This window comes from Pseudorasbora parva, chromosome 1 (genome assembly GCF_024679245.1).
Source record: "Pseudorasbora parva isolate DD20220531a chromosome 1, ASM2467924v1, whole genome shotgun sequence".
Classification (NCBI taxonomy): domain Eukaryota; kingdom Metazoa; phylum Chordata; class Actinopteri; order Cypriniformes; family Gobionidae; genus Pseudorasbora; species Pseudorasbora parva.
In genome coordinates this window covers 6,104,043-6,117,055 of record NC_090172.1, presented here as the reverse complement: position 1 = coordinate 6,117,055, position 13,013 = coordinate 6,104,043, and the positions used below count along the sequence as shown (strand labels likewise).

The following is a 13,013-nucleotide window of genomic DNA, read 5'->3' as shown; positions in this document are numbered from 1 at the left end:
TGATGAACTGCAGAATGCAGAGGTTACCCCGGAAACCCGCAAACAAAAGCAACAGCGCTAGTGAAGTTTTTAAAACAGCCATTCGTTTTTGTAATCTCAATGTTGTTCATCACAACACCAAATACTTAATACTTAAAAACCTTATACGCTATTTATTTTCAGACTTAAACATTTTTATGTTTTTATCTGGACTACAACATGCCCTAATGATTCGATTTTATTTTAAATAATTTGTTATTGTTCAGTTAAACTTTGAGACATGACTCAAATTAGTTAACATGTTAATTTATTATTACCAAACGGACAATGAAAAACACTTATAAAGAATTAATTATTGTAAGTAATGTTAATTTCTTAGTTATTGTTTAATAACATTAAAATCAACATCAAAAGAACTTAAGATAAAACTACCAATGATCAGTAGCCTGACAAGCCAGACCCACATCAAGATGTTTGGTCTGGAAACTCACCATTGACAGCTCAATCCGAGGGGCGGGATAAACGGTTGTCTTTCAAACTCCCTCTGCACGCGATAGGATAGCGCTACCACCAACCGGAGCAATGACGGTGAAGGGGAGCTCGCTGACTGATTAAACATTCGCCAGTTTGCGAACCTTACACAAAAAATGTCTTTCTGCAATATCTGTGTGTAGTTAAATGGACTAAGCGAAGCATCGAGGCAGATGATTTTGCCTCGAGGATTTTTTTTATTCGATTAACTCGAGTTACTCGATGAATCGTTTCAGCCCTAAGAAGCGCAAACGCAACTCGGCCGTCATCATTATGGCCCCGCCCGCTGACTCTATACACGATGTGATTGGGCCGTCCAGATTCTGAGGAATACAGCTCAGATAGGAATTGAGAGTTGCTAGACCACACTTGCGGGCAGATTAAATTTGCTGCCGCTAGGGTGCGTCTAGATTTCTAGGCTAAATGATCAGTATTTCTTAACTAACTAACATTACCAAAAACATTATACTTTCTGTACCAAATGTAGATATTGCTCAATCTTAGTTAATGCCTTAAATAATGAGACCTTATTGTAATTTGTTACCTGTTGTTCTTTATAGCCTAATTCTTTTGCACTTTAATCTGTTTGAAAATTGTAATTTTACAGCTCTGGAAAAAATGAAGAGACCACTTAACATTGATTTCTCTTATTTTTTTCCAGAGCTGTATATATTTTTGGTGCATTGTATTTAAGCATTCAGTAATATTTTTTATTACAAAAATAGTTCTTAAAGCTGTTATGCTATGACAACAATTTTTGCAACTTATTTCAAAATCGTGATAATATCATATACTGGCGTGATAAAAGCTTCAGCAATGAATCGCAACATAAAAATTGATATCGGCACATGCCTAGGCGATAGAGATGCTTTGATATCACTTTTCGGGATGCCATCAGCATGTTTGTTTTAAATGTTCAAGCCCAATTAGACGACAGTTCAGTTCAGTTCAGTTCAGTTCAGTTCAGTTCAGTTCTCACGGGCTCTACAAGCAGCGTCACACCAAGCGACTAGCGCTGAACTAGCTGTGTACTCTGTGTTGTCGCCTCGCATCAGGGAAAAAATCTTTGCTTGAACACACCGAAAGGACTACAGGTGACTGTCAACTAGCATGTGCATCTGCACCTCCCTGTAAAGGAGATAACCGTTTATTTAAGCAGATATATTCGTCAAAAAGGGTAAACGAAAATTAAGACTGCAGGTATATAAATCTTAAACAAAGTGTTTGAGTTTTGAATATCAATCATGCTGATAACATTCTGTATTCCAATCCGCTGATGTTATTATGAACGACGGCCCGACTGCATGTAGAATCGGCCCCAAAAAAAACCTGATGGCATCCGAAACCTGATGGCAAACACTCAGATGGTTGACCGTTGGCATGGTGTGTCCCTGGCTTAAAATTTACCAACCTTTCCAATAAACCAGACCAATTGGATATGTACTTTGATAAAAGCTAGTGAGGCTTGTATGAAAATGTACCCCACCCCGCTGGGCCTGTGTCACCCTCAAGCCTTCTGTCAACGGCTTAATTACTTTCAGCAGGTGGTCCTTTGAAACAGCCAGCAGAATCCACAAACAGCCATCATAAGAGCGGCTGCGCATAAGCCGATTTTGACCCGAAAAGCTACTGTGACACTTTACAAACTTTATGTTTTTACTTCCTGTTCATTGGAATGCCAAACATTCCTCCTTTATCTAAAGCTGGCAGATGCTCTCAGGGGCCAGGCCTTTGTGTGGCAGCGGGACAGAGCTGTTGGAGATTGTGGGATATGTGCAGAGTCTGAAGTAAGAACGTTAATCTGAAATAACAGCTGGAGGCATCATTAGGGGAACATCGCTGACACTGGACAGTCTTGATTACCGAGAGCCCATCCAGAGCAGATTAAAACGAGTCAATGTGATAATTAAGAGAGCTCAGCGTCATTGGTCTGCGCTTCGGGGCAACTCCAGCCGCAAATGATTGTGTGCTTCAGGCCCGAAACAAACATTGGAAGAAGGGTGCCAACAAGTTCTACAGATGGTGGCACCAGCTCCTGATTTTATATTGATGATGATAATAATATTACATGTTTTGACGCTTGGAAATACACATTTTACAGTAGCTGGAGTTGACATTGAGCTCTAGTTGGGATGCGGATGCAAATTTATTTTCATTAAAGGGGTACTTCAGCGCTGGGAAGATGAATCTGTATTTAAACTGGGTCATCAATGCAGTAGAAATGTGAAATTATTTTTGAATTTGGTGCCTTCTAGACTGAGAAAAGACAGAAAATGTATTTTTGTCCCATGGGGATAAAAGACTACAATTCCCAGAATGCTTCGCTGCCCTGTGAGGCCATTCCCAATGCCACCAACGTCATTACTGTGACTGAGTTAGAGAAGAGAGAAGACACTACAATTAAAAACTGAACGTGTCTGTTCAATATAATGAGTGAGTCGCCGCGCGAGTATCACAGCACTGAGCACTAACTGCACGAGTGATGAGAGCTGAGGTAATCGCGACTACACTCGCGGCATACATTCACAACGCGAGTTCAGTCTGGCGCGTTTCAGTTCATGCCTTTGCAAGCTTAACTTTCATAGAAATTAATTTGAGAAGTTAAAAGACTTACATTGCACACCATAGCTCCGTTTAAATGATCCTGTCTGCAAGCTGAGCTCTCCCTGCCAGCTGAGTGTAATCTCCCATCCCCCAATGCCGGATTCAAAACATGCGGAAATAGCTCCCTCTGCTGGCTGTAGTCTTTAGCCTCTGGGCAAACATTCCTCCTATGATGCAAAAATCGTCAATTTGCATCATAGGAGGAATTTTTCCAGAAATAAAATGCATAAATCTCTCGTCTCAGGGAGATATGAGGGGGGAAAGCACAATAATTTGAATATACTCCAGGGTTTCTACTGATACAAAGCCATATGCTAATCGCTGAAGTAACCCTTTAACAAAAACTAAACAATTGTGAAACCAAATTTGTATAGGGTAACATTTTTACTGACTGAGTTAGGGCTCTTTGTACCATTGGTCTTCCATCGTATCATACATTTGTAGATCATGATAAACAGTATCGGTGATATTGAACTGAAGATAGATACACTATGAAAAATATTCCAGTGCATTATTATACATAGTCATTTAATGTAGTAATGTCACTGAAACTCGATAAACTTTATTTTCCCCATCGCGCAGTGCTTGTTCTTTCAATTCAGGCATCGCACACAGACTCTCCTGGTGTTCGCCGTGTCCTGCCTCTCCCGCTATTAATGCACTATGCAAAAATAAACCATCTAAAATGCTTTGAATAATCATTCTTAAAATAAATGTGATCTGGGGATTTAAATGATGTTTGCTTTCACTTTGCGGAGGGCAGTTCCAGTTGCACACGCATGCGCTTCAGATGATCAATGCAATCGACCACAGTTTAATCGCAAGAAAGAGCGTCAGAACGGCTATTCCCAAACTGTAAATGTTTAGCTCTTTCAAACATTTTAATTGTGCATTTACACACACTCATGTTTTCACGCGTCATGCACGCATTTGAACATCTGTGTTTACCACAGTATCCGCGCTGTGGGAAATCGGTTCATCATATAAAGCCATTGTGTCTTTTCAGATGACTTGGATTTAGATTAGACCATTCGAAGACCTTGGGGTTTTATCAGAGAACAAGCAGTGCTGGTTCACAGAGGAGCACGGCTGCATTCCACTTCTGGAACGTTTAAAGTTTCTCATACGCAACACAAATGGCATCGCATATCAGGCAAATTAGTAGTGGCACTTTAGTAGTGACACTAAAGATAAAATATAACTATAAACCTTAAAGCTGACTAATCAGTGATTTCCAGCAGGTGTTGTAATCAGAGCAACCATAACCCAGAGGAAGAGTGTGGGAGTGTCACATCCCGTTATAAAAGAGACAGATTCATGTGGTAACTGGCACTTTACAATTGCCAGTGAAGATGTTAATCCTGCAGATCAATTTATATGATCAAATAGGATTCAGGTTTAAGTCAAATGATTCTCGCTCTGAATTTAGTCTGAATTGCTGATGCACTGGATTTCTAACCAATGCATTTAAATCACCAACAATGACAACCAAAACAAAGACAGTGATAAAGGATTGAATTTGAGGTCGTGTTTATATTACCAGTGTTTTTTTTGTTTTGTTTTTATCAATTATTAAAGCTACATTGTGTGATATTTTCCCCCATCTAGCGGTGTAAAGGTATATGACCATCCAGTGAATAATAGTTTCTGTTCCTCTCAATTCTGATTTCGTTTTAACTCCTACGGTGGCCGATTTAGTCCAAGATTAACATGGCAATCCCCCTCTTCACATTCGACACGGTGCCATCGAGTGTTAAAACGCAAAAGGCGAAGCTTGAATTTATGGGTATGTCCCTCTTTGGACGTAAATATACATTAATGAGCACATATATTTTGCTGTACACATATATAAGTGTTTTTAGCTAGAATAAACTAAAAAGTTACACAGTGCAGCTTTAAGTGAAGCATCCTGGGGAACTAAAGCCGTATTCAGACGGTAATTGTTTCTCATGGGGTCATAAGGTTTTCATCATTGACAGGGGCTAGTCTGTGATTTTATTGCTGTTCGAATCCAGAATGTCAGTGTTTTTCTCCCACCACCTGCGTACATTTTTTTTAGACAAACACTTAGGTCGTGTGGTGATTTAATTGCCGTCCGAATCCACATCTCTGAATTTTCAAGAAGACATCACTTCAAAATTCACCGTTTATACCCTTGTTGACCCCCGTGGAGCACCGTACGGTTACGCTTTGCTGTCATTTGGATGCATTTTAAAGAACTAGAATTTTATTAATGTAATGCTGGAAAGTGTTTACAAGAGCAGTATATTTCATCAGCTCCAAAAATTAAAATAAAAGCCGTTAAACATTTGAAATGGGCCGTTATTACGGCAGCAATTATACATGTTAAAATAACCACAGTATTATAATTACCTCATGGAAATAAAGAGGCTGGATTCACTTCCACTCATTTCCATGTGGAATAAAATGACAACCCTTATTTTAAAATAAAATACATGACAAAAAAAATATTTAACTATAATGTGCGTCTATATATCTTCATATTATTTTCCTATTATTACATTAAATATGCATTTATTTTTATTATTCCAAGCATATGACATTTTATTTAAAGCTAGGGGTGGGCGATATCTCTATATTTAAAATATATCGAGATATTTTTTAAAACACGATATGGATTTTGACATATCGTATATATCAATATTTTGTTTATATTCATACTGATGCAAATTTGCCCGAACTTGAAAGAAGAAACCTTTGATTTGTATTAAAACTAACAAAGCGCAAAGATTATTGCGATTATTGGATATGCACGGATATACGGTAGGCTACGCCTGAAACAGATCACAGTAGGCTAATAATTAGTCAAATGCATGATTTAATATGAAGCGTCCATAACGGTCACGTACGTAATGTGTTTTTATGGTTGTTCAGAGCAGTGTTGTTCAGAGTAGTGAGGTGAATTGTTGATCCTAATGAGCATAGAAATAATTTAGCTTTGTTTAGCTTTTGTTTTTGTCAAGCTATTTGTATAATTGTTATATTATATAAACGTAACCTTTAAAACGTTATGGAGGTGACAGAGCACTGAAGCGCCGTGACCTCTTATTTATAGTCCTTATAAATTCAACAAGAAGTGGTGTTAGGACAAAATCAATTTATTTATATCTGTCATGCCCCATATTTCTGCCAAATGCACTGTTTACTTTAACTGTAAAATAGGGAGTATTTGATTTATCTTTTGAAAGCATTAAATATAAATGAAATGAAGGCAATATGTATATTTCTATTTTACTTTACAGTTAAATTACAATTTATGCAATTAGGGATTTTTTTTTTTATCTTAAATGTCGCAGAAGCACTTTGTTCCTATATGCACTGCCTACCTTGAGTTGTTTTATTTTTGAATAAAAAGAAGGCAATATGTATTATTTCTTCCTTTATTTTACAGTTAAAATATTATTTTTGTATACAGGGATTTTTTTTTTTTTTAATGTCGCAGAAGCACTTTGTTCCTACCTGCCTCTTTGCACTGCAATAAAAAAAGACTTTGTTGTATTTGATATATTTGTGTTTTTGCAGTAGTTTTTGGAGGGTTATTTTTCCTGCAAAGATAGAGATACATATTGTATATCGAGATATATGTTTTGCTCCATATCGCCCAGCCCTATTTACAGCAGACAATCATGTTATTGAGCATGTGAGCTCTCAGGTGCGCAGGATCACAAAACTCGCTCCTCCACTGTCAATAAATCGGCATTCGAACGCACAAGTTTTATTTTTACGAACTTCCACGTGACTTGCAGTCTGGCGTGTTTTCAGTTCATGCCTTTGGAAGCTTAACTTTTAATAGGAATTATTCATTTAAGAAGTTAAAACACTCACTTTGCTCCGTCGGCTGATCCGTTTACATGAATGCCAACAGCTGCGTGCTGAGCTGTGAGTGCGATCTCTTGTCTCAGGGGGATATGAGGGGGGGGGGAGCACGATCATTCGAATATACTCCAGGGTTTCTACTGATACAAAGCCATGCTAATCGCTGAAGTAACCCTTTAAAAGTAAACATTGTTTATAACAAAGATCAAGTTAAAAATAATAAAACACCTAGGCATAATTATTATTAGTAGTAGTAGTAGAATTACTTATATATTTATTAACTTTGTAACGTTATAATATAGAATATTATTAACGTTACATAGAGACGAAGTTAAATCTACTGTACAACAGTAGCCTAATATAATCTTTCACAACCAAACTTTTATTATGATGGGTTGCCGTGAAGTTCTCTCAAATGAAACGGTAAATTCTCATGAGGTGAAGGCTTATGCGTTCATGTCCACATATAGAGACACACGGCAGAGACTACAAAGACAGCGAGTGAGCGTGTGTGTGTGTGTGTGTGTGTGTGTGTGTGTGTGTGTGTGTGTGTGTGTGTGTGTGTGTGTGTGTGTGTGTGTGTGTGTGTGTGTGTGTGTGTGTGTGTGTGTATCTGCGTATCGGACACCTTAAATCCGAACCAAGTCCGAATAATAAATGTTGCATCTGCCTTTTTTCACAGCTCCTCCGTTTAGCTTTCAGCTATGTTTACTCAGGATGACCAATACGATGATGCTTTGCAATCAGCTACAGCTCGTGGCTGTAAATTTTGTGGCTAGATTCTGTCATCAACATGCATTATTGCAAGCAATATAATTAAAATCTCTATCGTAGGTACATTTTGTATTGTATATATCGCCCATTACCAGTCCAACTAATTTGCTCTTTAAGCATTGCTATAACTCAATTCCCATCTGCTCTGAATCGTGTCCACAAATAAAGCCCTGTAGATTAAAGGCACATTTTGTATTTTTTTGCCACTTGCCTATAGAAAATAAGCTGAGATTGAGCTGAGTTGTTGTTTTCACCTCACACCCGGTGGAAAGAAATTGGGACGGGACTCCCCTGGGACGGGGCAGAAATCATGTTCATGGATGAGATTATTAATGTAACTCTATATGAAGCAGCAGAGCCGCATGTTGTGGAGCTGAGAAAGGCCGCTGGAGCGACTGCTAATGAGACGGCTTGACGGCAGTGGGACTTTTATTCTGCCACAGTCGCCGCTTCTGCTTCTTCCGCTCATACGTACGTGGGGTAACACATCACTGTTTTAACATATTATATGTTGCATCTCTGTGTGTTCGCTCGCTGGCTTCTGAGACACTTTTTGCACACTGCAGTGAGCTAGATTGATATAAGAATATCATATTAATAAACGCAGGATTGCTTGTGTTGCTAAATGGCATGCAATTAATTTTAAAACATATTATTTGACTGAGAAAATGCTGTATTGCTGTACAATAATTAGTTTTCTGTCTATAAATGTCTCCAATCTGTTGTTCCCTTGTCTAATAAAACATATAACATATTAACATATCTTTGGTCTTGCAATGGTTTCTCCAAAAAAACGGAAATCGAGGGTAACGAGACACAGTCCGTTTCCTGGTTCAAATTACTTATCTGTCTGGAATTAAGCATTCTTAGAAACATTTGGGATAATGTAAGTATGCAAGTCAACAAAATATACATACACAATAAATATATATCACTGTCCTAGTGATTTGGGGGTATTTTAATCAAAAAAATCTTACACATTGTGCCTTTAAATTTAAAACACTGTATTTGAATAGGTTTTATTGGCCAGGTAAAAGTGTTCTATACTAAAAACTGATTTGACACAGTATTTTTGCATGATGGAAGTCACCTGAAACGGATATGAATCATGTCCATGAATAAAGTAATGTGGGATTAAATCAAGCAGTCTAATCTGAGCGGCTAACATAAACTGTGGCGCACACTTTAGCACCTCCCGAAACTCACTCCAGCCGGATGTTAAAGTAAACAGTCGGATAGCAAACATGACAACAGGTTACCTGGCCTATCAATCACACGAATCACCGGACTCAAGTGGTTATTAGCGTGTTTAATGTGTTGGAGGGACTTGTTGACAGATAGTTAGCTGAGCTGCTGCTAACACTCTCCTGCTAGCAGCTGAACTGATCATGACACGCACTTTCCTGTCTCTCCCTGCCTTCCTTTAAACGCGAATCACCTGCTCGCAGTGCGATTTATCCAGATGTCTCTGTGTTATTTTTGATGTCGGTCATCTCTCACCTCTTTGGGCACAAGCTGCTTTTCTTCGCTAGGCACCATTTCCATCTGATCATCCAGCCTCGGTCCGCTGTCAACAGGAACTCTGCGAGTCGCTTCGGGACACCATTCTGAGTGTGTTAGGCAAAACGAGTCGATATCGAAGAAACTACTTTTAGGCTAAATGGCTCGTAATCCAGCTTAATCTGTGTTACTTTCTTACTGCTTGGACTGTAAGCAAAAACAGCAATCAATGGAGGAAAAATGGCCGCCACGCACTTTCGCGAGACTTCACATCAATCTGCGTCACTTCCGACAACACTCCGTCTGAGCACTACATTATGAAACAGCTGAAAGTGTGCAGTTTGGAAAATGAACATATTGTGATGTAATGTGAAACCATGCCTTATATTTATGAAATGCAAAGCCTGTCCACACTTCAACCTTTCGATTAGGGTCTACTTTCATTATATAGGCTGACCTTTGCCTTTATTTATGCCTGTGTGGTTTATTGTTTTTGTTACAGGACAGAATTCACAGAAAAGTAGGCTATAAGAACATTGTACAATATTAATTTGATACATTTAAGTGCTTATAAATTGCATTACACGAGTAATTGCAATACTCAAGATAAATTAGGGCCTGGAAAAAGTTATTAATTATCTATTATTGATCTATTTTCATAAAGTGTACACTTCTTTCACAACTTTCCTGTGTGGCAATGAACTGTCTCTGTGTCAAATAGGATGAATGTTTGCATTTCTGAAAAAGCTTTTCTCTTGAAGATCAAATTCTAATTTCTTCAGTTTTCTTTTGTGTGGAGACTAGCTATAAGTAGCGGTGTCATTTTAGTCTTATATGAAGGAGGACATGGTAGCCGGTCTGAGAGAAGAGGATGCAGGAGTTAGGGCTAGATGGAGGCAGATGATTCGCTGTGGCGACCCCTGAAGGGGACAGCCGAAAGGAAGAGTGTTATTTTAGTATTATAGAAATACTATTATAGTTTTTGCTAATGCTTTGAATTAAATATAATTTTCACTATAGTTTTAGTTTGTATATTTTTAAATAGGTCTATAGTTTGTATTTTATTTATTTGTATTATTGTTATTTTAGTTTGTTTATTTATTTTAATACTTATAAATAAATGTTGCAACTAGTTGAAATCAAATGAAAAAGATTAATGTTTATGTCAGTTAATGTTTATTTTATTTTGATTTTTTAGTTAACAATACTAATCTTATATACAATTTCAAATAATATTAATTGGATGTCTTAAATGTTAATAAATTGCATTGTTAAATTGCATTATTAAATGTTAATAAATTGCATTGCAAGCTAAGTTAATAAAAAAAATATATATCTAAATACACACACTGTATATACTGTAATTTATATTATTATATATATAAATATTTTAAAAATCTTAAATATATACATGTATGCATGTGTATTAATATACAATTATACACAGTACACACACATATTACGGAAACATAAACTTTTATTTTGGATGTCAATAATCGCCATTAAATGCTTGATAGCACCATAGGGATAGCACTAATATATATTTATATATATTATCTAACATTTTATTTTCACTATAATTTTAGTTTGTATTTTATAGATAGATAGATCTATAAACGATCACACAGTTTTGAGTTTATCCTAAAAATATATATTTTTAAATATAGTTTGTTCCCTTTATCGAGGGAACTCAACACTGCGTCGTCGAGTGACGACACTCTGGGAACGCCCCCAGCTTGACGGCTCTGAAGTATGAATGAAATCAGTCACCAATCCGATTGGTGCAACGTCCTACGTAGTAGGCGACGGCGTAAGCGGAAGCTATAAGAAGGCGCCGCCCCAAACGAAAGACAGTCTTTGCTCTTCAGCGAGGCGCTCTGTGTGATATTGTATGTCTGTCACCGCATTAAAACAAGCGGGCTGATTAGGAGGTGTGTGCACCCGTGCCCGCGCTTCATTTCGGGCTCGGACACACACCGGCTGTGTGTGCAGTGTCTCGGGGCGCAGCACGCTCGGGCAGCGCTTGAGGGTGCCGCCTGCAGCGGGAAGCTGCCGCTCCGGGTGCTGCGCTCACGGCTGGCCGTGTCTAAGGAGAGCGGCCGGGCTCGCAAGCCCCAGGGATCCGGTCCCGCGTCTGTTGAGGCAGCGCGGCGGCGTAGATCATGGGGCTCACAACTGGGTCTCGCGACGGGAGGCGGGCATGCGGAGGCATCTTCCCAATCCTCGTCCGATGATTCAGACGCTCTTCCGCCTCGTGAGGAAGCCCGCGCTGTGGCTTCTTCCTCCGAGGCGGAGAACCCGATGCTCGAGCCGTCTGATTCTGAGGAATCGGACGCGCACAGCATTGAGGCTGTCGAAGCGTTAAGCCAGTAAATACGCTACTTCATTCATAAAATAAAGGCGCGCCGGCAGCTCTCGAGGGGGTTGTCTGTAGCTGGCCAATGTTCTCATTTCTCGTGTGGAAACCCACGCTGTGGCTTTTTCCCCCGGGATGGAGAATTAGATGCTTGAGCGGTCCGATTCCGAGGAATTAGACGTGCTCAGTATCGAGGTAGCGAAGTAGAATGAGAGCTTGTGCTTCATAATGCAAGGCTTAATCGCGCGTTGCCGAGGCAGCGCGTAGATTACGGTCTGTAATATTAGTGAACACACGCCATCGGTGCACATGTGATACTGTTTGGCGCGAGTGCAGTCAGCTCCTGAGGGTGCTGGCTGTGTTTGTTGAGTATCTCGCAGCGTACAGCCGTGCGTTTCGAGTGTTTCAGCCTCGCGCCTGTGGTCTTTCATCTCGAGGGATGAAAGCCAAATATGTTGTAACGAGTCGAATCTCGCGTTGCTGAGGCAGCGTGTAGATGGCGATTCGTTAAATACATGTTTAAACAGTATCGTCTGGGAATTATGGCTGTATTAATTCTGAGGAATTATAATTAAACATTATCTGACTTTGAGGAGTTGGGTATGTTTATTCAGCCTATTATTCAGACCATGTGCACCTGAGGGATGATTAGGGGCATTTAATTCTGAGGAATTAAATGGGATTTATCTAACTTTGAGGAGTTAGATTATCAGCCTATCATCCAATTGTGTTCACTGGGCTTTTTATAGCCCCTCTCCTGGGGAGCGATCGAGGTCGCCTCCCCTGTGGAGCTTTCTGGAAGTCGATGCTTGCGGTCCGCCGTCTACACGCTCTGACCACATTGACTTCCAGCGAACGCATGCTGCTCTAGCCGCCTCTAGAAAGACTGCAGCTGGGCAGCGAACGTGTTCGCGCACCGAAAATCCTCCCCGACTAAGCCCTGCAGGGTGGCCCTTCAGGGGGTCGGGCAGGAGGCGCGGTGGGTACCAGAGACCAGCCTTGAGAGGCTGGTTCCCCTAGTCGAATATCGCGGCGCATAGTTATGCTCCCGAATATATCTACTTGGGCCCTGTGTACCGTGGGCAGAGGGTACAGACCGCAGTTCAGTGTTCCAACACCGAATTCTTCGGTGTGGTCTGGACTGGGGTGTACCCAGCCCAGTGGCCTGCGGGCCAGCCCCCTCTCCCGGGGAGCGATCGAGGTCGCCTCCCCTGTGGAGTTTTCTGGAAGTCGATGCTGCGATCCGCCGTCTACGACGCTCGGGCCACATCGATTTCCAGCGGACGCATGCTGCTCCAGCTGCCTCTAGAAAGACTTGCAGCGGGGCAGCGACTGCGTTCGCACACCGAAAATCCTTCCCGACTAAGCTCTGCCGGGTGGCCGCTTCAGGGGGTCGGGCAGGGGGTTCGGTGGGTACCAGAGACTAACCCCG

General features: G+C 40.3%; 1 protein-coding gene across 1 annotated transcript in view; it reads right to left on the bottom strand.

Annotated features, from left to right (window-relative positions):
* The window catches only part of usp47 (ubiquitin specific peptidase 47), a 40,856-nt gene extending 31,234 nt beyond the window's left edge, over positions 1-9,622 (bottom strand). The window contains exon 1 of the mRNA XM_067458595.1: positions 9,226-9,622. Within this exon, the coding sequence (XP_067314696.1) occupies positions 9,226-9,270 (45 nt within the window). The 5' untranslated portion in view covers positions 9,271-9,622. The remainder of the gene's footprint in view (positions 1-9,225) is intronic.
* Between the last annotated feature and the right edge of the window lie 3,391 nt (positions 9,623-13,013).